Genomic DNA, 25,822 nt, shown 5'->3' on the forward strand with positions numbered 1-25,822 from the left:
CAGGTATGGATGATAAAAAGCTTTCTGGGTGGCACAGTATATATATATATATATATATACACATATGATGGGAGTCTCATGACTGTTCTTTGATGCAGTTGGATATTGCAGTTTGCACAGTGCACTGCCTTGGGGTGATAACTTGTTCTGCCTGCTTTAAGGTGCCCAATATTATTCTGTTCCATATAAAAGGGACAGAATAACAATGGACTGAATTTTGAGAAACCAGGTGGCCAAAATTTCTGGGTCTTTGCAAACACCATGAGCTTTCATGTCTACACCCTGCCAGGCCTGTTGTCCTGACTGCAGCTGACTCATCCTCTGTCATTTGTAAACTCAGCACAATAATTACCCTGTGAGGTAATTGGTAGTTAATGGGGAAATGTGCTAATGGCTGTGAAGCCCAAAGCATTCCAAGGGCTGTCATTAGTGTCTGCTGTGTGCAGCCATCAGCAGTTCCAAATTTCCAAGGGGACCACGACATGGCAGCTTCCAGCACTGGACATCTCTGAATTAGGATTTTGCTGCAGGCCCAGCTTGAAACAAAACAACGAACCAAAAGGAGACAGATGGTCCCTTCCAGCTCCTCACTGCACTTTTATTTTCCTCTTCATAAACATTAAAGGACAGATTTTCAGCTGATATAGGATGATATAGCTCAGTAATTCTGTTGGTTTTCTAGAATTCTCCTTTTTTATTATTTTATTTTAAATTATGTACATCTTCAGATTTGATAATAGTCATTCAATTTTTTTATAAGCTGCTACTTTCAGAGTACAAAAAAGGTATACTTTCTAGAAGTACACAGATAAAATTGATCTACTCCAAGCTGCCCAAAGATTGTTTGTGATCACAACCAAAATAATGATGAGTTTAAAAGATAATTTGAAAGATGGATGACATAAAAAACTGATGTGATATACTTTGTTAGGAGAGGAGCCTGTGTCTTAAAAATTCTCTTTTCAGCTTAATCTTTTGGTCATTTCTACAGTATCTGCAATGTCTAGATACTTTATTATTTGGTAATACCTTGTGTATATAAAATAAGAAAAAACAAAGTTCATGTAAAAGCTCACAGTGGAATTTGCATTTTAAATTTAGATGGATTTGAGTATTTTGAATCCTAGAGGTTGCATCCTGTTTTTTCTTGTATTGTGACCCCCATAGTTTTTGTGCTTCTGACAGTTACAGCAAACATACATCCCAAATTACATGTATCATAGTCCCTATGGCTTCACTTATTTCCAGGGTTTTTTCTGTATATGAAGATTAGTAGGAATAAACCCTGAATATGCTGCCTGACAGCTCAAAATTCTAACAAAAGATTTCCAAGTTTCTTTGAAATACTGACTATATCTAAAAAATAGTGATGTATTTTCAAATAGGCCATGGGAAAAAGGCTTTTGGAACTGGGTTTTTTTTTGATTGTTTTGTTGTTGTTGTTGATGATGATATTGTTGCTTTTGTTTTTTGGGATTTTTTTTGCCCTGCCATTTTTCCTTTCATCATTTTCCTGGATTTCTGAAAGAAAATCCTATGAGAATAGAATAGAATGTCATTCATTAGAATCTGGAAGAATAAGGATGATTTATTTTTCTTTCTAATTAACTGCCCCAGGGAATGGCTCTACCAGTCAGGAGGAAGAACAGTTCCTCTGTTGTGCCTTTTGTGACTTAGGAACAGTACATGGGGAGGCTCTGAGCTATAAATCAGTGAAAATCCTCTTAACTGAACACACCCTTGGGCTTCACACAGAATAAGGGTTTGCACTAATCATAAGCAGAACTAGTTGGGATTTTTTTTTTTTGCTGAAACAGGGTTTCGCTGGAAAATGCTTATGTGTCAAAAGCAAAATACCTTGTGGAGGGAACTTGATTTCAAAGAGATTTTTTTTCTGAAAAAGAGACAAGCAGAGACTATCAGAAATCTCCCTGATTCCCTGCCAGTTTGTCTTGTGATTCATCGAAAAGCCTGCAAACCAGATGCCTTCAGGAACTGGCTGATTTTCCTGTGATGTCCCTCCCCAGTGAAGAGCTGGCTGAGTGTGAATAAAATTATGTTTGTGGGTATAGACAGACTATCATAGGGACAACCTGGGTGCCAACAGCATGGCAGTTTTAAGGCTCCCATAGAGTACTCTGCCTTGCACTGGAATTCCTGGGGTTAGGCGGTGATTTGCAGCCTTGGGTGCACATGGAAATATTCCTGCCTGATGCCTCTTTCATGGCATTAATTGTGCCCTGTCCCAGACTGAGAAGCAAGATGTATTCTATTACCATCTGTGTAGCAGTTGTCTTCTGTTAAGTGAGCTGTTTTCCTTATCTCTTCTACAACCAATCCTCTCTCATTATCTGCTGATAATGAGCTACTGAATGTCACTGTGTGACTGATAAAAACTGTAACATCCCACTGGGAGATGCTCCACCCAGAGGGAGGAGCCAAGCATTCCTACCTGGATATAATCTGGAGTTTCTGGAACACAAGCACAGCTTTTCCTGCACTGGATTTCCCAGAGGAGCAGCTGCCTCTTCTACTGCAGGAAGTCTGCAGACCTTTTTTACAGGATCACTGCTCCAACAGAACCACACCTGCCACTCCAGGACTGCAGCCACAATTCCCAACACGACTGCTGCCAACACCAACAGGATGTCAGGTTGTATTCTGACTCTGTCAGTGTTGGTTTGGTTCACTGCATTGTTTATTTTATTTTTCTCGTTTTTTATTTTCGTCCAGAATAAAGAACTGTTATTCCTGCTCCCATATTTTTGCCTGAGCCCCCCTTAATTTATAACAATTCAGAGGGAAGGGGTTTACATTTTTCCATTTCAGGGGAGGCACCTGCCTTCCTTAGCTGACACCCGTCTTTTCAAACCAAGACATGCCCAAATCAGGAAGGGTCAGGGATGGGTTGTACTGCTGAAACCACACCAGCACCACCCTCCCAGGCTTGTCCATGAGCCACCTCACTGGAAATAACTCACTGCCTCCACTGCTCTGAAGGAAAAAAAAAAAAAAAAAAAAGAAATGTGACAAAATATAAAATACCTGTAGCAGTCTTGGTGTGCTAATTTGTGATTTGAGTAAAACTGGCTCCGCAGGTCAGTGCCACAATACCCTTCAGAACAGCCCATGAGCTCCAAAACCACAATATTCAGACCAGGAATGGGAGCTCTGTCTGGTCCTTTCATGATTAGTTTTTGTCTTTGAAATACAGGCACGTCCTGCTAAAGGAGTGTGTGGTAAAGAGGGCTTCACATTCTGCCCATGGTGGATAGTTCTGCAAATGCTTTATGAATTTTTAATGATGTTTTTATTGGTAGCATTTTTGGTGATATTTTATTGATCCTTACCTGTTTTTTTAATGTGAAGAGAGAAAGCAATGAACACTAACCTGTCTTCTAAAGCACTTGACAGTGGTACACGTAGTAGTACTTAGAAGTCTTTTATCCTTTTCTGAATCAGAACTCCTTATTTCAGGCAAGTATGCTAATTTATCATTTAAGCACATTACCATAAGCTTTTCTGTTCTCCCAGAATATAAAATAAAAAAGAGGCTAAAAGTTTGCTTCTTCTGGAGAATCTTAGTAGAACCCCAATTTGAAAGCCATGCTCCTCTAATGCATTATTTAATGAATTTTAGTGCAGAGCAAGTGCTGCACTGAGAGTTTGGTGGATTGGAGCAGGAAGAAGTTGGGTCTGCACAACCTCCCCAGGATACTTCAGTCTTGAGGGAGGCAAAAGAGCAGCAGGTAATGAGAACTGGGTGGCTGAGCTCCTGTAGCCATGGATGCTGTCAGATTGATTCTTGTGTCAGCATGGGAGCATCCCCCCACGCTGTGCTGTGAACATGGACTTCAAAGCCTCAGGCTGGGCTGGAGGTGCTGTATGGGACTGATAGCTCAGGCCTTGATCACTCTGTGCTTTGATTGCCAGAGGAAATGGGAAAGAAATTGCTGAACTGGAGAAGAACAAAGATTCATATAACAAAAACCACCAAAAATATACTGTTCACATCGAACACGCCTTGGAAAAAATTTTTTAAAAAATCTATTTTCTTTATTCATAAGAATTTTGCATTTGAGAGGATGTGTCAGCTGTTTCTGGCCAGTCCTACACTGAAGGTTAAGCAGATGAAGGCTGTGTTGCCAACTGGTTCTGTTATTAGCAAAGTAGTATAGTAGTGGCAAGTTCATACTTAGAGATAAGTAAAAGTAAATAAAGTTTGAGATGATAGAAGGAGATGGACAGTAATGGACTTGCCTTTTTTAGTTAAAATTCTGAACTCTCTTTGCCTTTGATAGAACTTTCAGAGTTACAGTGCTTTGGTATATGGTGCTTTTCTAATGTGCCTATGGCAAATCATCAGTGACAAAATGTTTTCATGGCAGATACATTAAAAACCCCAAACAAAGCACTGAAAATTAGCTGAACATAATTAATTAATTCCTACTGAATTTTAAACCATCACAGTTTGGCAGGTGTATGCTGTAACATCCAGTTAGTTTATACAAAGAGAAGAATACAGACAGATAAATGTGAGATATTAAAAGATAAATGGAAAGAAAACTGACTTGGAATAAATGTGGCTTAACTGTGTCAATTTTAATTCTTCAGAGTGTTAGCACGGATGCCATTGTGGCTGCTACCACTTGCATGCTGTTTTAAAATAGCTATACATGAAAAAATGTTCTAATTTTAATAATTTTAGAAATATATCCTTCTGAAATTATAACAAAAATGAATTTCCTTCCCTTTATTGTTCATAAAACATCCCAGTCCATTATCTATCACAATTTTGTTTAAAGAAAACAAAATTTAGCAGTATTTCCTTCCTAGTCTTTATGGAAATTACAGAGATGACTAAAATAAAATACTTCAAATTTAAAGTATTTTTCACTTTCTGGAAGGCAGTGCATGCCAGGAAAGGTCTACAGTGATGGAGGAAAGTCAAGTCAGTATTCTAAATGAAAATTCTCACTCTGCCACTCCCAGCAACCCGTGAAAATGTAATAAAAAGGCAGCTGGAAATGACATGATTTAGTTGGCTTTTTGCTACAATATTGAAATGTGTCATAAGAAACTGTTAAACAAAAAGGGACAAAGACCTATCAAAAGAGTCGCTGAAGCTACAGAAATAATCTGAATTTCAGGGAGCTGTGTCTTAGGAAACAGGGATTATTCCTGGTGAGGACAGAAAAGCGGGAGCTGGAACAGCTCCTGGCTCCTTCAGTCCTAGACAGATGTGGTGCTCCCAATCCCCACTGGCCTTGTCTCTCAAGGAACAGTCACTAGCACATCTATTTGGGATGAGGAAAACCTGCTGTGGCTGCCTCCTGTGCCTGGAATTCCCACCTCCCACAAGAGGACTGTGCCATTGAGTTCACACTCTTGGCAATTAGGGTCACATTTGCTGTCTGAAGCTTTTCCATTTTTATGGAGTAAAATAAAAATTACTAAAGGTAAGTTTCCAAATTGACTCCCCACTGTCTGAGTGCAAGGGCTGGGCTGGCTATCAGAATTAGCTGGGTTTGATCCCACTTAAGCATTTACTGAGACAAATTTGCGTGGGGTGTGAGTGCTCAGCACCAAACAGGCTCAGGAGCTTCAGTGGATCCTCATCTGTCATTAACCCTGGGCTCTCCTATTTATTATCTGATGCCCAGCATCCCTCATCCATCCCAGGGGTGCTATCAGTGAGGACAGATGAGGCTAACAGGGATTTTTGCAGTCCACACTTAGTACAGAAATGCCAAATCATATTTTTACCTCAGACCAGTCTCCATGAGGGTTTTGCCCAAGGTAAGGTTTACAGTAACTGCTCACTGTTTTTTATTGTTTTGCTAAATTATAATAATAAAATGTCTTTCATTGCTTTTTAATTTCTTTTGTGGTTGCCCATAGTAGCTGCAAGGGCTTTTGTACAGGTTGTTAGTAGGATTACTCCTTTCTTTGGAACAGTACATTAAATATATTTGGGGAAAATGTTAAAACTTATAAAAGGTGTAATGGAAAACTGATTACCAAGTGACATAAAAGAAAACCCATTTCAAAATGAACACTGTTTTTTGCCTGCAGAGATAAATTGCTCTTTAATTAAAGAGTCATCCTGTAGCAAGTTAAGTCACCCCAGACAAATGATAATAATTTGGAATGAGGTAAAGTGAATACTTCAAAAGTGACACTGGAGGTTTAGAGTGCTGAATGTTTTCATGTTCCAGTGGTTTAAAAAAGCAAATCCTACAGCTGCTACTCTAAGCAGAAAAACTCCACCTTATTGCTTTACAATGCTGGATTTTAAAATTGAGGCACCGGAGGGATTTAGATTACAGTCAGTGACAGACTGTGCTCTCAGTACATGGACAATCTCTTCCACTTCTCCCTCCCTGCAAAAAGGAGAACAGTTGGTAACCAAAAAGTAAACATGTGCAAAAATGTATTTATTACTAACGGAATCTGCTTCACTTGGTATCTAAGAAATTCAATATTTATTATTCCCTGCAGATATTTTGCTGTGTCACATGCTACATTAAGGAACTGACATTGTCACAACAAAGCTTGGCATTTGTTTGAATGGTTCCTGCAATTTTACTAATGGATGGAGAGTTCATAAGATTCACAAAAGTAATTTCCAACAAAGGAAGGTTTTCTGGCAAGAAATGCCCACATATGTGTAGATAACGGAATACAACCCCTCTAAAAATCTGCCTGTAGAGTTTCTTGAAATTCAGTGTAAAGCAGACAGCATCTATAGGGCTTGTATCCCAAAATCCTCAGAAAGCAAAAGACAGAAAGAAAAAATTCTGGCCGCCAGAAATGGAACTCCTTATATCAAGCACCTGGAATTTGCTATGTAAAATCCAGGAATAATCATGTGCTTTAGTAAAGCATGAAGAAATCTAGGGAATGTGGATGTTTTCAGGCTCCAGTGAGCAAAAAGAGAAACATTTCTGGTTCTTACTAGAACTGATTTGGAAGGGAATGTCCTGTTGCATGTCAGTGGAAATGACAAAGAACATCAGTGTAGTAGCAGCTGGTACCCAAATTCAACAGCCTGACATTCAGTGCTTGAAGGGAAACTCCCTTAAATACAATACACAAAATTTTCAAATATTTAAAGATGCTTTCTAGAAATCAGCTAATGACCTACAGAAATCAGGTGCCTCTGTATTGTTTTGTTGTCTGAAATTAATGTATTAAATTATTCCAAAAAAACTTAGTGCAATTTTAGCATGATTGAATAATCAGAATGATGATGTACTAAAAGACTGCAGTAAAGGTTCTTCATTTGATGTGAACTATAACTTTTCATCTCCAGTGACCATGCAAATACCTCAGTAATCTGAGTAAAATAAAGCCTAAAGCAAAGATCAAATTCCTACTTGGATACCTAAAATTCAGTCTCATATTTTAGAACTTGTTCTGAACATCATTCATTCTCCAAATGGCTTCTAATGGTTGTTTGGGATTATAAAATTAAATTACTGTTCCTTTCAATTATATATTATTGTCAGTCTTTCTGCTAAAAGACATAAATATGTAATTCTGCCCCTGTGTCTTTTTCTTAGTTTGTATCCATGAAGAACTATAGCTGCATCAGGTCCAATCCCAATTCCTGTTGGGGCAATAATTGAATTTCTGGGATTTATCCACCAAGAGAAACACCCTTTTACAACTTGCTACAAATAAAACCATTTGACTTTTCCTGTTTTGCCTGAACTATCATAAAATGCACACTTAGGCCTGTAGTATGCACTGTAACTTCTTCCCTTTGGAAAAAAAAAATGAAGACTTATTTGTATTTCTACTGCTAATCAAGTTCTGGACAGGTGAAAAAATAACAGGAATGCTATTTATTATAGGAGAAGCTGATTATACTCAAAGTAAAATTCTTTATTACTGTTATAAAATTTGGTCATCATATAACTTGATTTGTGTAATTAAGGGTTTTTCCCAAGGGAGGGATAAAACTTAATTTTCCTTTGAAAATGGCATCGTGGCTACAGTAGCACTAAATGTAAACCTGTGACTGTGAGAGTACCCTGGTGCTGCCTGGCAGTGTGGCCATTTCTATAAAAATGAGCTGTACTTGCTGTCTATTTTTGCTATTTATGTATTTATGATCAATGATTTATAGTTGCTACACCTTCAATTGATTATAGAACTTCTCATGGCTATTGAGGTTTGGGATTTTTATTTAACAAGTGTATTTTACCTGTGGCTTGAAGATGACTGTCTAGCCAAAAAATTACAGGAACATAAGTTAAAAGTCAACTACTCCAACAAAGTTAAACATGAAAAGTTAAAGGTTTTGAATGTCAGTAAGGATTAAGATGTATTTCTAGCACTTAGTGTCTTTTGATGTAAAATACACCACAAAAATTCCAGTTCCCTGTTTCTGGAAAGTAATCCTCCTTGTGGGCTCCAACAGACTGGTTCAGAAGGAGAGGTTTTCTTGGTAAGAAACACCAGCTGCATTTTCTTATATTAACAAGCAGTAAAAGCCCATTTAACTTAAAACATAAAATGGAATTTGGTTTAGAAAGACTCAATAACCCTGTACAGGCCATTCACTTAAGGGTTCCACTTGATGATCCTTGTGGGTTCCTTCAATGAAGAATATTCTGTAAATAACTCTTTTTGGACTTCAACCCTGCTTTTTATTGAGATTGTATAAAATTTTGGGTGAACCCATCTGTAACCTTTTGTGAGGACAGAGGTGCATTCTAACAACTGAAGCACATATTCATCTCCCAGTGATTTTGAATTACTTATGTGAGCAGTCTCCTTATACTTTAGAGATGACAATCCTACCACCTCTCCCTGATTTATATTCTGTTCCTATAGCAATTTAACTCATTATCTACTGACTTTCTCCTTTCAAGCTCAACATTAATCTTAAGGTTATAGAGATTTTACTAAGTCTCCCTTCCTTTAGACACATGTTCCCTCAGCTGATACTTTTTCCAGAGGCTGATTTTTCAACGTTAATAAGCACTGGAATATTGTACATTTATCTTATGGATGAAATACTTAAAAATGACCTGCTCCACTTCCAAGAGAGGCTCCAAAATGTAATACCAGTGGCCTGTGACAACTGAAAAATCAGAATTTTGAACTTCCTTCTTCGAGCTGTTGGCAGCAATGCTGGGGTGTAGTAGGGGCTGCTCACAGCTGGCTCTCTGAGCACCTGGAGGAGTGGGGTTAGGAAGAAGTAGTGATTCCTGCCCTCCCTCCTCAGTGGCATCACTGATTCAATCCACTGATTTAAGAGGAAGGATGATGTGCTAATACAATCTGATTTCAAGCTTTCCTCTATAAATGACACCACCATGAGGTGTTTTGGGGAGGTTGTTTGGAACTTCACAGGCAAGTCTGGGGTGTACAGAAGGTCTCAGTAACTGAGCCACTGTTTGTGATGTAACAATTCAGAATACTCTAATTCTGGTACAGGCTGGATTAAATTACCCCAGCTGGCTGGCTGGCTCTCATAAACTGTCTATCTTACATCTTATCTAAAAATATCCCAAGTTGGATTTACAACACTGATTTCCCTATAAGTAATCCTTTACTACCACTACAAGTCCCCTACTCACACAGAACACTCCTGCAGTTAAAGAAATGGCAGTAGCAAGAGGAGACTGGTGTTTCAGAACTTCAAGTTTCTTCCTTTTATCTTCATTTTCTTGTATTTTTGTGTTGGTTTTCTCAGCAGCTTTTAGCAGCAGTAAATCTCAGCTCCAAACTGTGTGTACAGCAATACTTGTCCATTTATTCAGATCCTGCTCTCACTTTCATTTTAATTCTTCTGTAGCAAATTAAATAATTGTGTGTTTATAATTGATCTATGGGTTTTTGGAAGGGTGGGCAAAGAAGAATTTTTTTTTTCATGTGTTGTGGACTATGGTCCCTTGTTTGAAAGTGTCCAGCCACTGAGTTTGTGAAAAGTGCATAACCCCAAATAATTAAGCTCCTTGACTTTCTGCCTTGGCAGTGATAAGGCTGTCACAATGCACAGCAGCAAAGTGATTTGAGGTCTCCTGAAGCATATTTTTCATTTTTATGCTTAGGAAAAAAAATTGACCATAAAAGTTTTTTATGACTTTGCCACATGGTAAAGTTTAAGGGTCCCATTTTTACCATGAACCTTTTGGAAGTTGTTACCATTTTATTTTAACAAGACAGACAGGACCTTAGCTAAGGCACTCAGGCCAATTCTGCTGATTATATGGAAAATGGGCTTTTTTATTAAATGATAGAGACTCTGATGCATTAAAACCTGTTTTGCATAGAGGCATTAGGCAGCAGACACAAATGATTGGTGTCTTAGTTGGAGACTTTGCCTAAGCCAAGATTTTCTTTTAATCATTATAATACAGTAGGATGCTCCTGCAAAGAACAGGGAATTAAACCCACTTGAGTCTATATCACAGGGACAAGTAAATAGTCCATTTATTTATTTAAGCATAACAAAGCCTGCCCCTTTCCATGTTACCAGTGCCAAACATGTTGATAATCTGATCCACAGTTTAAAGCCCTTAAGTTTGAACTATTTAAACATCAGTTCAATTATCTGGCAGGCTCCTTGGGAAGGGACCTGGCCACGTGGAGGGGGCCAGCCTGTCCTGCTACGTGTACTCAGAATTAAAAAAAAAATTCCTGGGGTTTGTTAATTTTAAAATGTGAAGCTCACAGGGGTGTGTTTTACTCTTTAATTGGCTTATTAGCATGCCAGTTCTCAGAGCCAGCCAGCAATTGGTTTTTGTCAGGCAGTAGGAAGCTCTTAACAGCTTATTACATCAATTCCCTGCCTGGGCTCATTCCCTCCTCACTAAAACTCAATTAAAGCAAAACCAGAAGTGTTTCCCCAGTGACACAGAGGTTTCTGGAAAGCCCACAGAGGGTTTGTCCAACACAGCTGAAACCAGCAGTAACAGGGCCAGCCCTGGCAGCTCAGTCTGCAATCAGCAGCCACACAGTGCACTCCTGGCTCCTACAGCCTAAGCCAGCAAATATTCATTGCTATTCTTACCTGCACCAGCTAAATTAGACTAATGAACCTAGGCAGTTATTTTTCTTTATCCCATCTCCACTCACACCATTATCTAAGGCAGGAGTGAATAGTAATTAGCATCAAGCCTTGAAAGCACCCGTGAGATCACAGACACACTCTCCTGGGAAGTCAGCTGGCTTCTTTACAGCATTGCCCCTCTCACTGCTGGGAGATGTAGATGTTACATCCCCCAGTGCTGAGAGCTTGTGGAAGAGCTCTCATTTATGCAGGCAGCACTTGCATGGGTGGATGGACACTCAAAGAACTCCATCAGCTGCTGTCCTTCCCTGGAAATCTGCAGCCATTCAGCTGATTTGCATCTGGGCTTGTACTTTGGATTAGTGTGTTCTAGAAGTAACACTTAACTGTGTGGGTATATGCTCAAATTAGTAATTAATGCTTGACCTTTCTACCTGCCCAAAACAGATTTTGAAACCTTGAAGAACACACCTTCAAAGGACAGAATTCATCTGAGTATCTGAAAGGGAGTCCTTGAATCCCAACCCCTCTGCCTGCTGTTTGTCTGTGCTCTGTTGTCAAGGGAAATGCATCTCCACAGAGTGATTTGCCCTGTCCTGAGAGATGCAGCTCTGGCTGTCAGGACTGATTAATCCTTCGAAGGTGCTGGGCTCTTTCTATTCACTGCAGGAGGATTCAGGCAACAAGATGAATCCTGCACACACTGCAGATCCAGCTGTGCCTGACTGACAGCAGCTTCCACTAAGCTCAGTTGTCTGCTTTTATTAAAAAATGTTGAGGTCTCTGTTAAAAAACACCAAATATTAATAGTACTTCAGAACTCCAACTTTCAAAACTAGAAGAGCCTAGCTAATATAAGTATTGACAAACAATGCTCTACATTTTTACATTGTTATAGTCTAGGATTGATGAATTAAAATCTTAAAAACTCTTTTTCAAGCATCTGAAATGGTGGTGCTACATCACAAGTGTCATGGTATGTTTCAACCAGATTTTTACTTTCATGTTCAGTCCACCTTTTTTTTGTTTGAATATTGTCTGAACAGCAAAGCAAAGACCTTGTTTAATACAGCATCCTTTACTTTTCAATGCTTAAAGGAGCAATACATGATGGGTTCACTTATAGAATTGAACAAAGGCAACCAAAATCAGTTGCGTAAGACATTAGTAATTTCACAAAAAAGCTGCCACAGGCTATATGTAGCTTATAAAACAAAGCCAATGATTACTATCAATTATAAAATCATCATATGACAATGCTGCAATTAATTTCTTACTCTTAAATAACTGCTGTTGCTCAGTGCCAAAGAAAATACCACACATTAAGTGACTCACCAGCAGTCTGTGATGCATAATACAGATGTTAATTTGATTACTCATCTCTGAGAAAATAAGTGCTTTATGATGAAAAAGCTGTTATTTTTTGGTATTCTGAAAGAATGGCAGCAGAGTGGCTTTAAAAATAATCCCTAAAGTAACAGAGAATTATTGTGAAACATTATTTTGAGTTGTAGAGTTGGACACTGTGTCGTTCACAGCCTAAACTGGAGGAGGATGGGGTACTCCAAACTTCATGCATCTTTTTTTATGAGAAAATACTTGTATATAAGGAAAATGGATGGATTCCTTTTTTTTTTTTGTCCCAGAAAGTCTGCAAACTTTACTGTAAATCTTGAAAAAGGGTCCCATCTAAGCCACTAAAATATTTATCCAGCAAGAATAATGAGCCATTCTGGAATAGGTAACAGGATCGAGAAATTATGGTCTTTCTTGGGACAGGAAATACATGTTATAGACACATATTTAACATAAAACATTACTATTCTGCCAGGGACTATGTGTGCAGTTCACTGTATTTCTTGAGCAGAATTCTGTGGAGTAATCTCTAGAATCAAGTATTGCCTTGTTTATGCATGAATCAAAGGTAGGATGGTTCTCAATCTGAAGTGTTATGCACCAGTAAGAAGCAAAAGTAGCACTTCTGTGGGAATTTGAAGCATTACTTTGTAGTTAATCTCATACTTGCCTTCACAAGAGACATAAAGGCCCCATCCAAAGAGACCTGATTACTTTGTAAGTAGCACAGATGAGGATAGAGGGCGTCTCTATATACAATAAACACAGCAGTGTCATTTGTGGATATGAGTCACAAAATTTGCAGTGCTTGGTTAAAAAAGAAAAAAAAAAACAACAAAACAACTCCCTGATTTTCAGAATGGCTACAAGAAAACAATTTTTACAGATTAACTCCCAAATCCCCTCAGGCAGAAATAAGAGGTGGGCAATTCCTAGTGGTGACATACCTCTCCAGAAAAGGCCTGGCCATTGAGGAGGTGCTCTGATCCCTGGCTGTCCTCGCTGCCGAAGTGTAACCGGATTTCCTCCAGGCGGTGGCTGTAGGTCATGGGGCCCCCCGAGATGTTCACCAGGTGCTCCTTGTCTAACCGCAGGGACACGTGTCTCCCCGTGTTGTACATCGTCCCACTGACCTAAACAAAGCGGAGAAAAGGAAAAAAAAAAAGTGTTTTTTCAAAATAATCTGCAAACCTTACAAACTGATTGGCGATTTTGCTTTTCGCTCAAATACGGCGATGCGTCTTGTGGCTGTGAGATGGAACAACCAACCTCAGGTCACACTTCAATTTCTGTATGAACCTTACACTGTGTATTCAAATATTTTGCTAAAACCCTACATACGCATTTTAGCCTTGGGCTGACGTGGTAAATAGGACTGTTGCACTTCCAATTAAGTAGGTTTTTAGAGTACTTTTCTTGCCAGGTCTGAATAATGGCTTCATTTGAAAATTTCTGCACAGGAAATGGGAACATTTCAGCTGACATAAGTTATTAAACTACACTTGAACAAATCTGAAATTTAATTTCCCCCCTTCTTCTAATATTTATAACAAAGTTACCCAAAAATAAAGGTGGTGCAAGAAGCTGAGATGCAATTTTTCATTAATAGGGAACTCTATGCCTCCTAGAGCCATAGAAAAAAACTTTCACTGCCTTTCCATGAAAGTCTCTTTGTTTTATTATAAATATTTTATGTGAACAATTGTCAGGTCTTTTAGCCAGAGAAGTACAGAATTAATTCCAATTTGATTATATATGTCTAGTTCCTTCTACACATCAAATAGCTCCTTGAGATTAATCTTTATTTTTTAAAAGGCTGAATGTTGTGCTTCATTTGCAAACTGATTTACAGCTGCTGTAAGGAAAAAGAAAATGATTGCAGAAATTTTTCATACGGAATATAATTCTGTCATGATTTCCACTGTCTTAGAAAAAGTTTCTAGATCAAGAAGTTTTTAATTTAAGCCATTAGAAAGTCAAATATACCAGTTTGAATTAGAGTTTTTATTTATTTAAAAATATTCTGCATGGATACAAATGTACACTTGAATAACATTCATTTAATTTAAGAAGCAGAAGTGTAGCAACAATATGCTTTGTTGCACTTCAATGTAAAATTAAAGATATGACTATTATGTATTATATCCTATACTACATCAGTGTTATGGTAATTAACATTGCTGCAGTGTCATTTTATCTATAATACTAATTACTGAGTTTAAATGACTTATTTTCTTTCACAGTACGTTGTAAAAAGTTACATGGAACAGATTGTGCACTTGAATGAAATGGAGGAGATCAAACAGATTTTGATTGTTGTGGTTCTTTACACTTTGATACAGATGTTCTTTTTTTTTGGTGTTTATTCCAATTTAAAATAAACAGTAATAATTTTTTTATTAAAAGTCATAAAGACAGATATTCCTGTTTGCTGCAAATAAACCACAATGATTTTGCTCCTTACTTTTTCTACTTGCATGCATAATAATTAAATACCAAGTTTAGCTTAATAAGTCAAAGAAGGTTAGTTTATTGAACTCAGTTTCAGTACACTGCATATAAATGACACAAAATTGCTAATCATAAATAACAAATGTAGTTTAAAAACAAACAGGGGAAAACAGATAAAGGCTCTTATTCACATTTGGAAGCTCATGCTTCACTGAACCCTCAGTTAAATTCAGCTATGCAAAAATATTCAGAATCCATTTTCTTACTTAAATTGGCATAAATATCAAATGAGGCTACCTTTATTTTCTCTCTCCAAGTAAAAGTGACCCAAATAATCTCCAGTGTGAATCGAATCACTCTCCACAGAGCAGGGAGGGGAAATGATAAGAGGCAAATTCATGAACAAGAGTAACATTTGTCTTTCTTATTTCCCACTTCATAAAACTGCATGGTACTGACTTTTTGGAACCAGAATCTTCCTGTCTAGCTGCAGATCAGGAATATCAGTAAATAAGTGAAGCATCTGAGGTACCTCATTTCTGAAGGTGAACCCTAGAAGTGAGACTGAAATTCTCCTGCACGGGCACAGACTGGGCACTAGGTAGAACAATGCCCAAGATCTTCAATATGAAAAACACAAGGCTTTGCCCTTTTTTGTGCCTTCTTAGGTTTAAAGAAAGCACTGGTTTTATTGTCGTGTGTGCCCAAAGAAAGAGGAGCTGCAGAGACCACCAAAATGCACTTGCAGGACATGCCCATTTATGAAGTAGGGTCTTATATTTTCCATGTACTGAGATCACAACTGAATGAAAAGGCTGAAATATTGAGGAACTTTTTTTTTGTGAGGAGATACTGTGACTTGCCCAGGCTCTGTAGTTGACTGTGCTTGATTATGGGAAGGACCATCATATATGAATTTCTTTCTTGCAGTTCAGGATATTGTCTGGTTTATTACACATCCCCAAAATTCCAACTTTACAGGTGTACATTTCAAGTATAACCATTTACAGTTAGGACACAGAAACACTTGAATGTGTTCACTCTCTGTTTGCGAGCTCAATACCCACAAATGCTTTTTTCAGAGCAAATAAGATATTTTCTTTTCCCTATGTGCAGTTTTAACTGCTACTGCAGGAAAATGAGGTTCTGATCTTGTTCACTACTGATAAGAGAAGGATTCTCCATATTTATAGTACTGAGCCTTTAAAGTGACAGTGATTCATTTCAGAACAGCAAACTAAGTTGGTTTTGGGGAAAGCAAACTTGCATGTGGCCTTACAAAAGGTTGCAGGTGTAGAAGTTAACATGGAAATATTTTCTACATTTTGTACATTACAAATTAAAGGGTATGGATAATGGGCACCTTATGGGAAAGATGTTGCCTTTTCCTGTCACAGTGAACAGTCTCTGTTACTCCAAAAAGCACAGTATTTCATTTTTATAGGTGTAAAAGGCTCATAAAAAAAGACCTGTTAAGATCTATATAACTTTTTCCTTAATTAGTCAGATGGATCTCAGGTGCTTCAGCATGGTGGCCTTTGTGCTGCTTCTTGCTCTGCTTTGTTCTCTGCATTTTTGGCTTGAAAATGAAACAAAGATGAAGACTCAGCAAACAAACTTGGGGAAGAAATAAGCACTAAATCTTGACCTCCTCTTTTTAAAAAAGATCAATATTCACATTTATCTTATGTACTAGAAAAGAGACTGCAGTAGAGAAAACATACTGAATCATCCATAAAGCTGGTCTGAGGAAACAGAAAAGTCCAAAATCATGTAATTTAATGATCAGGCCACAATCTCAGTTGACCTAATTTTCCTCACAGATTTAGAAACATTTCCAAACAGGTAGTATTATCTGTGGCAAAATCCCCAGTAGAAGAGAGCACTCTCATGTGCTTCAATCTTAATTATGGAACACTTCAACCTTGGTAGGTTTTAATTAATTTATTAACATGTTCCTGATGTAGTTATTTTCTGTTTAATCTCATTACTTTAAATTCTTGCTTCACAGAGCTTTGTGCACATAATTCTCCAGCAGTATTTTTCTTTATCTTGATGCAAGACATCCACACGGGCATAGGCTGCTGATATATTCCATACGTCATTTCTCAATAAGATCTGTATATCTTGTGGTAGCTCTTTATAACTTGGCCCTGTGACCACAAAAAAAGTCCCAATTCTGCTCTTTAAAAGGTGGAACATAAGCAAAGTCAGTAAAAATGCACACCCAAGAAACACAATCTCTCTGCTGCACATTTATCTCAAAATGCTACAGACTTTATGGCCATTAGGAAAAACCCCACAATAATAAAAAAACCCCAGCAAAATCCCTAAACCAAACCAAAATCCACATAAAAACCAATCCAGAAACATTCTTTCCTCCCCACTTCCCCCCAGAAATGATGATTTTTAACCCAGCCTCTGTGGAAGCATTTTTGTTTTGTCCCAGCTAACTCTGCTTTTTGTTCCCTTCATCTTTTCTTTCACAAATAGTACCGAACAAAACACTTTTCATAACTTCCTTTGTGGCCTACATCTTTACATTATAGCCTCAGTTAAAAGAGCCTTCAAAACCCCAAGTAGGAGAAAAGAAAACCTGTTTCAGGTGAAGCCATGCTAGAAATGTGAGCAGGGAATTTCCAGAGGAAAGGGGATGGATGCTTTGCCTTTCAATTCTTTTCTACATCTGCAGTTCATTGTCACCTTCAAGGGGTGGCACAGACCCTCTGCTTCCTGGGGCCTTTACAAATAGTGAAATACTACCTTTTGGATTTATTTAAGTTAAAAGTGGGCTGAAGATTAGTTCCAAGAACATTTTTAAACTTGTATCAGTACCTGCCATTGGAGCAGCAATGAATGTAAGGGAGCAGGAAAATCAATTGTGTGTGGCTGCCTGCTCTGGTGTCCTTGGATCTTATCTGCAATATTAGATGTTCCTTTCTTTAGGATAAAAATAGATACAGCCTTCCAAAGAAGGCTTAGTGCCATCACCAAGGTTTGAATTGTGTTTTGAAGGAGTTATAGTGCTCTGGTTTTATGTGCTGCAATAACCACTTTTTGATCATCTGCTGCCTGGTTTTTCCATCCTTTCCTCTTGGAGTGCCATTTTGCAGCAGAATAGGAAAGCAGCCTTGCAGACTCTGGGAGAGGTGGGAATTGTGGACTTTCCTCCTCTCTGAGCAGCACCTGAACCACTTTGCCATTACCTTTGGCTTCTGCTCCTCAGCAATAGCAGCAGTGCCATGAGGATCCCAAGGAACGTGGCACCAGATTTCTGCTCAGCTCCTCTCCCTGAGCAGCTCCATGGAGGGACAGATGCTCCATGAAACATTAAACCATTAACATCAATATTAAATTGGTCATAGCATCCCCTGTCTATGCATCTTAAGGTGAAAAAATGCAAAATTAAGTATACAATCGTTTTTTTGTTTCACTGGGACACGTCAACATCTTTGCCAGGTTGCTTCATTTTATGACAGTTAAAAAGAATTGTTCCATGGAAAATTTCACTCTCTGACTAATGTTATCTGAACTTGAGTTTCTATGTGCAATAATAAACTGCATAATTCTTTTGAGTCCCTCAAGTAAATTCCTTTCATTCAATGGGGTTATTTTGGTGGTTGTTCACAGTATCTTGACCATGTCCTGTGATATAAGGTTTTGTCCTCCCTGATTTAAATTGACTGGACTGTAGAAAGTACCCTCATCTCCCTTGTGCAAAGCAGAGGCTGCTTTTGCTTCAGGGCTTGAAAGCAAAGTTTACACAGACTTCATGTCTGTGATCTGAAATCTGACTTTAGGGGCAGTGTGGAAGCACTGCACCAAACCAGGATTTCAAAGGTAACCTGCCAGAGCAACCTGCTTTTCTCTCTGCAGCAGAATTATATTTATTTCACAGCAGTGGCTACTACATGAGAACATTCGTTCTCTTAATATTGTGCTTATGGTTAATTTTAGTCATTTTATGGTGTTGATTCCTCGTGCTGCTGCTAGAGGGGGCCCAAGCTGGAAAATAAAATGGTTTTATAGAGTTGTTATTTAACAGTTCTTTAAAGAAGTGTTTTGAAGTCTTCTCTTAAGAAGAGAAAAGCATGAGATTGCCATGTTCAGATAGGAGACATCTGTTCTATAGATTTTCCAAACTTTTGAGATCTTGATCCTGGTCCTGAGGAATTTTCTGTGTGTGTAGAGATACATGTACTAAAGAGTTTTCAAAACTGTATTTAAGCAATTATTTTCTACAGGCTATGCAGTTTTATTTAGGTGCTTTCAATCAGTATTGGTACATTTGAAGAGTTACTTTATCCTACTACCTTCCCCCTGCCTTTATGCTTAATCACTGTATGCAACATTATGTACAGAAATTGTGGAAATGCTTTATTTTTGAAAGTAATTTTAGGGGAAATTCCCTGTTTCTTGCAAGCTTTCCTTGCTGCCAGCAGAGAGAAGTGTCCACCCATTCCACACAGCCTTTACCTGCATCCCACAGGGACAGCCACATCCAGGAAGAAAAGGAAAACTCATCTGGTTTATATGGCATAGCTGGAGTCTGTGGCTTTCATTCAGGAGTGGTGGATTCAACTGTGGGACAGAACTGTGGGATCTGGAAGGGTTTGGGGGATTCAGGCTCTGTAGGTTTCTTGGTCATCAGATAAAATACCCAGAGTGGCTTTTCTGACAAGAATTCAATGGACCTTATGTTGTGTTTATGAAAAAAAAAAAAAGTGGAGAGAAGGGAAATAAAGATAAGAAAACACCACTTACTGGGAGGGAGCTGCAATCTAATTGCTGGGCTTTGAAGAACAACAGGCACCATCATCAATATTTGATTAAAAAAGGCCCGTGTGAAAAATGTAAAATGTAAGAGAGAAGTGTAAAGATTAACATAATCTTTTCATCTTCTCAGTCGAACACTTTTAAAAAGGAAATGATGCTAATAAGCCTAATTAACCCATTTACTGGCCTAATGTAAGGTGTCATCTGCTGGTATATGGCATGACACACTTTTTTTCTGCTTTTAAGGCACTATTTTCAGTAGGAACCTTTCCCATTCACTCCTCTGCAGTTTTGCTGGTTTACTTCCCATAAGAGACTGGTCCGTAAAAAATGCGGAGTTAACCTCATAAATTAAATATTTAGGCTTAGTGGCTAATGAGCACAATATGTCAAATTTCAGTGATCAAAATAATGTGCTTCAATAATGTATACTCCATTCTGTAACAAAATATAATTTTAATAGAGGACCCGCAGGGTCATGGTTAGTCTTGAGATAATTATATGCCACAGGATGTGAAGGAATGAATTTGCTCCAAGGACACTGGTAACACCCCACAGAGCACATGTGCCACATGCTGCCTTTTAGGGATAATAAAGTGCTTCATTGTGATGCCTTGTGAAGGCTGACCTAGAATAGAGACTAGACAAAGCTAAAGAATAAAGTAGGTATTTATTAGGAGGCTGTGGGAATCCAGGGCATCCCTCAGGTCTGGCACCCTGGCAGGGGTCAGGAACCCCCCTGGACAGAGCCCCCAGAGACACTGTCTGTGATCTCTGGCCATGGAAAAGAGTTTCCAGTCTTACAGGATGAATTAACAGCTCTGAGTGTTTGGTATAAGGAATAATTAAGTGTGGCACAGGTGCAAAAGTAAAATTTTAGGATTCTAGATGAGGGGTCCCAAGGGGACAAGATGGAGGAAATTGGGTGTGCCTTGTCCTTTTTCTCCTTCTTCATGCCCTCCATGTTTCACTGTGGTGTTGGCATTTTTCTGTTGGTTCAGTCTGGGGACACACTGTCCAACGTAGGTGACAGATATTGGCACATTATTGTAAATCCAGCCCAGGGAGTTTCTGGTATTTAATGTTTGTCACATCCCACTGAGGGCAGAGCCCCACACGCTGCCCTGCAGGACAGAGCTGGGCAGGGCAGCAGAACATGTGAGAGATAAACAGAATAAACAACCTGGAAACCAGCACAGACCAATTCTGGCTTCTGCTTTGGCAGCGGGGCTGACAGAGACTTTCTACAATCTCGGGATCATCAATACCTCAGATTCCGACAGGAGGCCTCAATAGATCCACCCTGGGCAGCGCAAGAACCCAGCCAGGGCTGTACTCCAGGTGAACCCAAAATGGTCACAAAAATGGACAGCTGGTCTCGAGGTCTCACACTTTTACAAGTTTTGATCCATTAGCATATTGTAGCTAATTGTCCCATTCCAGCTCCAGCCCAGGCAGTCCCATCCTCCTTGTTTTTCTCTCTCCAGCCCACGTTGTTTTTGCTCTTGGGCTGAGATTTGGATCATTTGTCCTTGGTCCCCAGCTAGAGAAGGAATTGTTTTGTCTCCCTGCTCTGTGCAGAGAGCTCACTGTCCCCTTGTATGGAGCCCAGACCCACACACTAAAGCAGCACAGAGTCTGAAAAATATAAAAGCTAAAACCTGAGGCATCAGTTGTGTTTCCACTACTCCATTAATACAATGATTTCTGATTGTTAGTAACTACAAAGCCCATAGCAATTGCAGTCAAATTTATGGTGTCTTGCACTAATAATTGCTGGGCATGCTGACACCAGCTTTGCAGTGATATTGTGCTCTCCTTAAAACAAAGCATCCCATTGTGAGTAAAAAAGATATTTTGGGGCATTCTAAGCCAGACTTTCGCTGACTGCAGAACTCAGCTGGTCACAATCCTGTGTGTCCCCTGCCACTTTTTTACCACTGAGAGCAACCCTCATCCTTTGCTGTGACAGTCACAAGCATCACATGAAGGAGGGAAAAATTGCATTTGCATGCTCCTCTTACTTTATTAACCTTAGTTTATAAATAGGCTAATTCAAAAAGTAATTAAAGGAATAACTGGGTTTTGGAGAACGCCTTACCCTAATGTAGTTGTGCAGTCTATAAAGAGATTTTAGTTTGGTTTTGTTTGAAGAATCTGCATTAAAAGTTTATTAAGGATAATTTTTGTCTCTGCTAAAGGGATGCCAAAAGAGCTGCCTTTTCAAAATCTGAAGGCTTACATAAATATTAAAAGGTTGTAAATGGCAGAGAAGCCAACAAATTTGTGAGAAATACAGATCAATGAAAAATTGCTGTTCCCTTTTTTATGTGGATTCAAAATGTAAAATTAAGTATGTTAAAAAACAGAGGCCCGAGTTCATTTTTAGTGAGTTACACTGAGATGCACTGACCATTTGAGCTGCCTGATTTCAGAGCTCTTCTTTCAGAGAGGTCTTGTCTTGAAAAGCTAGAGGTTTTCCAAAGGACTCCAGATCAGACAAAAAATTATAGGATGTATATCGAAATTAATGTGTTTTCATTTCCTTATGTTTACCATCTAGCAAGACAGAATTAGACATTTGATGCTTAAATCTCATTTGATCAACTGTATATTAATAAATACATTCCAATTTTCTAAGATCTTGATTTTGCTTCCACATTTTCTTCAGTACTTTCATCCCTAACACATCCTTCCCTGCTGAGAGGATGAGATATAGCCAGTTGATTGATTGAAATTCTCTTTTAAACTGTTCATGCATCTTCTACTTTACTGCTTGTGCATAGTATTAGCAAAAAGGCTGTGCTAAATTAATTAGAGAAGTCTCTTTCAGGTTACATAATTAACACTGTAGTGTTGTGTAGGTTATTAATGTACTCACTGCTTTATTTACCTGCATCTATATATCTTTATATCTATGTATCTCTATATATGCATCTACAGAAGTGAAGTATTTTATTTTTTACTAGCTTTATTAATAGAAAGGAGGAGAAGAATGTCCTCTCACACAGGCCAAGATTAATAAGAAACCTTTCTTGTTGTTGTGCATGCAGAGCAGCAGATCTGAGTGCCTGAGAATCACAGAGCTTCCTGCCCAGGGTAAAGGATATGCCCTCAAAGCTCATCTGTTTTACACCACAGTCAAAACACACCATTATTAAAGTTAATGATTCAATTTTACAAGAGCTAGAAAACACCACTTGTTGTAGTTATTTATTTCTCTAGTTCCTTTGCTACCAGGATGTTCGAATTTCTAGGCCTATTAAGTTTTCATAAACTCTCTAAAATAATGAAAGGACTGCTGCTGTATTTTGTGATCCTGTGCCTCCTCCAGCCATGACACTCCATGAACTGATCCTAAGGAAAACTGCAGTGTCTGAGCTGTGGTGTAGCCAAGGAAGCATGGTGATGCTTTAATGAAATTATGAGTGGAAATGTAGAGTTTATAAACTCAGCTTTTTAGCCATGAAAAGGGCAATAGTTTTATTAGCTTTTTTTAGAAACTTTTTCAGAATAGTGTTATTCACAATTTTCACTGTTTCTCAAATCAGTGCCAACAAAAAAAAAAATCCATAATTATTGCAGTATAATTTCCTGAGCCCTGTATCTCTGGAGGTAAACTAGCATTTAGATAACTTGAAATATGACCTCAAAAAAATTCCTTATGTGTCAAGGTAAATCCTTTGTGGCATGCAAAAGTTGTGAGTTATTCTGCCTAGTAGCATATTTCACAGGGATTCTTTTTTTTTTTTTTTTTTTTTTTTTTTTGTGGAGCAGAAGAGAGCTATTTTGTCCTGGCCTGCTTTTTCTGTTTCTTTAAAGAAGGTGAATAAATTAGCCTTTCCAGCTCAAATTATTACTGTTCCAGTTTAACAGAGAATTGTTTTACTGTTCTCATTTTGTCTGCCTCCAAAGCATCAGTATACTTTTTATGTTGAAAAAACAGCAGAACTGCAGAAGAGGTAGAAATAAAAGAAAAACAAACAACCAATTCCTGTCCTGAACCTATCTTTGCTTTTCTTGACACTTCCCTCTCTTCCAAAACTCTTCACCTTTTCCCCTGACAATGCACAATGCAAGGTGGATAGAAGAATAGGAAATTTGGGTTACAACATAAATTTGAGCTCCAGGTTCACTTAGGAGCACTCCTCTGCTTAACTTGGTCAAGAAATTTTGTGTTAATTCTTTCCTCTTTTGTTTTTATTTTTGGTTGGCTTGGGTTTTTTTGTTTGGTTGCTTTTTTCCCCATTTTCTGCCTTGTTTATGGATTCCATGGCTACAGGGGAAGAGCCAGTCCTTTGTTCCACGTACCAATCTCCTATAAAGCTCCATGTATGCAGCAGTTGCATAAATCAGTATTTTTACAAGTACCCAAAACCAAGACTCTGGACACCAAGAAGAACCTTTGCCCTCTTAGATCATTCCCACATATGCCTTATTCCACGTAGAGTGAAGACACTTTTCCATTAGCTCAAATCCTAAAGAAATTGTGAAAAACTATTCTGGAAAAAGCTATTATAAAACAAATTTTACTAGTGTGACAATTTGCCACCAATTCCCCTCTGTTTTCTTGGTTGCTTTGCTTACAAAGTAGAGAGTTATCTGGCTCTGCAAAAGTATCCCTAATAAAAAGAGGGAAGGAGTTATGGGATAAAGTTAGCTAGGAATCATCATATTAAAATGCTTTTCCAATCGAGATACCATTTAGACTAGAGAGAGGATCAGCTTTGCACAAAGAAAAGTTAATTTTAAGAAGTATTTTATCACCTAAATTCTAAGAGTTTCAGGAATGTTTCATCTGTTTGAACCTGTTGACAAATTCATCTCATCTTCCCAGGAAGACTCAACAGTCCATACTCAGCTATGGATTACAGTCCTATTTATCAGCAACTGCTTTTCCTCCTGGTTTTTTTTTTTTTTTTTTACCTTTTTTCCTTCTTTGCGGCCATCTGGGGCTGAATGCTCTCAATGACTGTTACGAGGATCTTCCCCAGCTCTGGGTGTTTGCACAAGCATTTCTGTGCTCATTTCTCTGTCCTATTTGGGCTTAATTAAAGCTGAGGAGTTGCGAGGTGCTGAACATCTCACTGACAGTGCAAAGACAGCCTTCCTCTCTTTATCCCTAATGAAGATGAGGTTTAGAGTTCCTTCTCATACTCAGGTTTGCTGTTCTTGCCTGCACAAGAGGAAAATACTTTAAATGTGCTTATGTTCATACTAATTAGTTAGGCTGTACTGGAGCTTTCAGAAATTAACTCTTGCAGATCAGAATAAATATTGCTTACAAGAGTCCAGTGGAAATTTCAGCACAGTTGGTATTTTTAATTGTTTTAAATGCACAGATTCTGCTGCCCTGAGCTGCTGGAATCTGTGAGCAGTACCAGGTTTTGGTATGTAATTGGTGACTAATATAGACTAAAGTAAAGATAGGAAATGCTCCCAGCCTTTAGAGAAAAATTCCACTCCCTGATGTAATTTAAAGATTTGTACGTCTAATATGGCTTATGTCTTATTACTTTCATACCAACTATTACTAAAGCCTAGATAATGCCTAATAAACAAATCTTTTGATCATCTTTAAAATGACAAATCTATCGATGAATTTAATTTTCTCCAACAAGATATTGCTATATCGATTTTAGCACTCTGTTTCTAATAAACAGAGAGTGTCCAGAATTGCTTGCTATGGCAGTCTTGAAAGTAGGGCATCAAAAGACTTGGCAAAGGGCTGAATTTATAAGGGAAGTTTTTGCTGGAGCTCTAATCCATTATCTCTCCATTGTTGACATTCACTGGGCCAAAATGCCCAATACTTCAAAATAACATTTTGGCTCACAGAGAAAAGGTGGTGGGAATCTCAGGGCTGGGCCAACATTAGAATGTTGAAAAAGCTGCCTCTAATTGCAGAAATATTTTTCATCACTGTTGGAATTTACATTTCTCTGAGAATATGAATGTCTACACATGTTCAGGAATGTCAGGGTGTGTTCAATCAGTCTGCCTTACACTGGCTGTGGGTTTCTCTGGGCAGAAGGTTCATGTGATGATGGTACAACTGTTAAAAACCAAACAAATAAAATGGAAACAACAGAAAATTCTTGTAACACCTCAGACTATAACAAAATTCATGTAGGGGCAAACATCCTAAAATGTGCCAATTAGAATATCAAAAAGACTTTTTCATTCCAAAGTTTCGCCTCAAGACTGAGT

The 25,822-nt window shown here is 38.3% G+C and overlaps 1 protein-coding gene across 1 annotated transcript in view; it reads right to left on the minus strand.

Moving 5' to 3' along the window:
• The window catches only part of CA10 (carbonic anhydrase 10), a 184,439-nt gene that overhangs the window by 25,445 nt on the left and 133,172 nt on the right, over positions 1–25,822 (minus strand). The window contains exon 5 of the mRNA XM_021555308.2: positions 13,333–13,518. Coding sequence (XP_021410983.1) covers positions 13,333–13,518 — 186 coding nt within the window. The remainder of the gene's footprint in view (positions 1–13,332; positions 13,519–25,822) is intronic.

The sequence above is a fragment of the Lonchura striata genome, chromosome 19 (genome assembly GCF_046129695.1).
Source record: "Lonchura striata isolate bLonStr1 chromosome 19, bLonStr1.mat, whole genome shotgun sequence".
Taxonomy (NCBI): domain Eukaryota; kingdom Metazoa; phylum Chordata; class Aves; order Passeriformes; family Estrildidae; genus Lonchura; species Lonchura striata.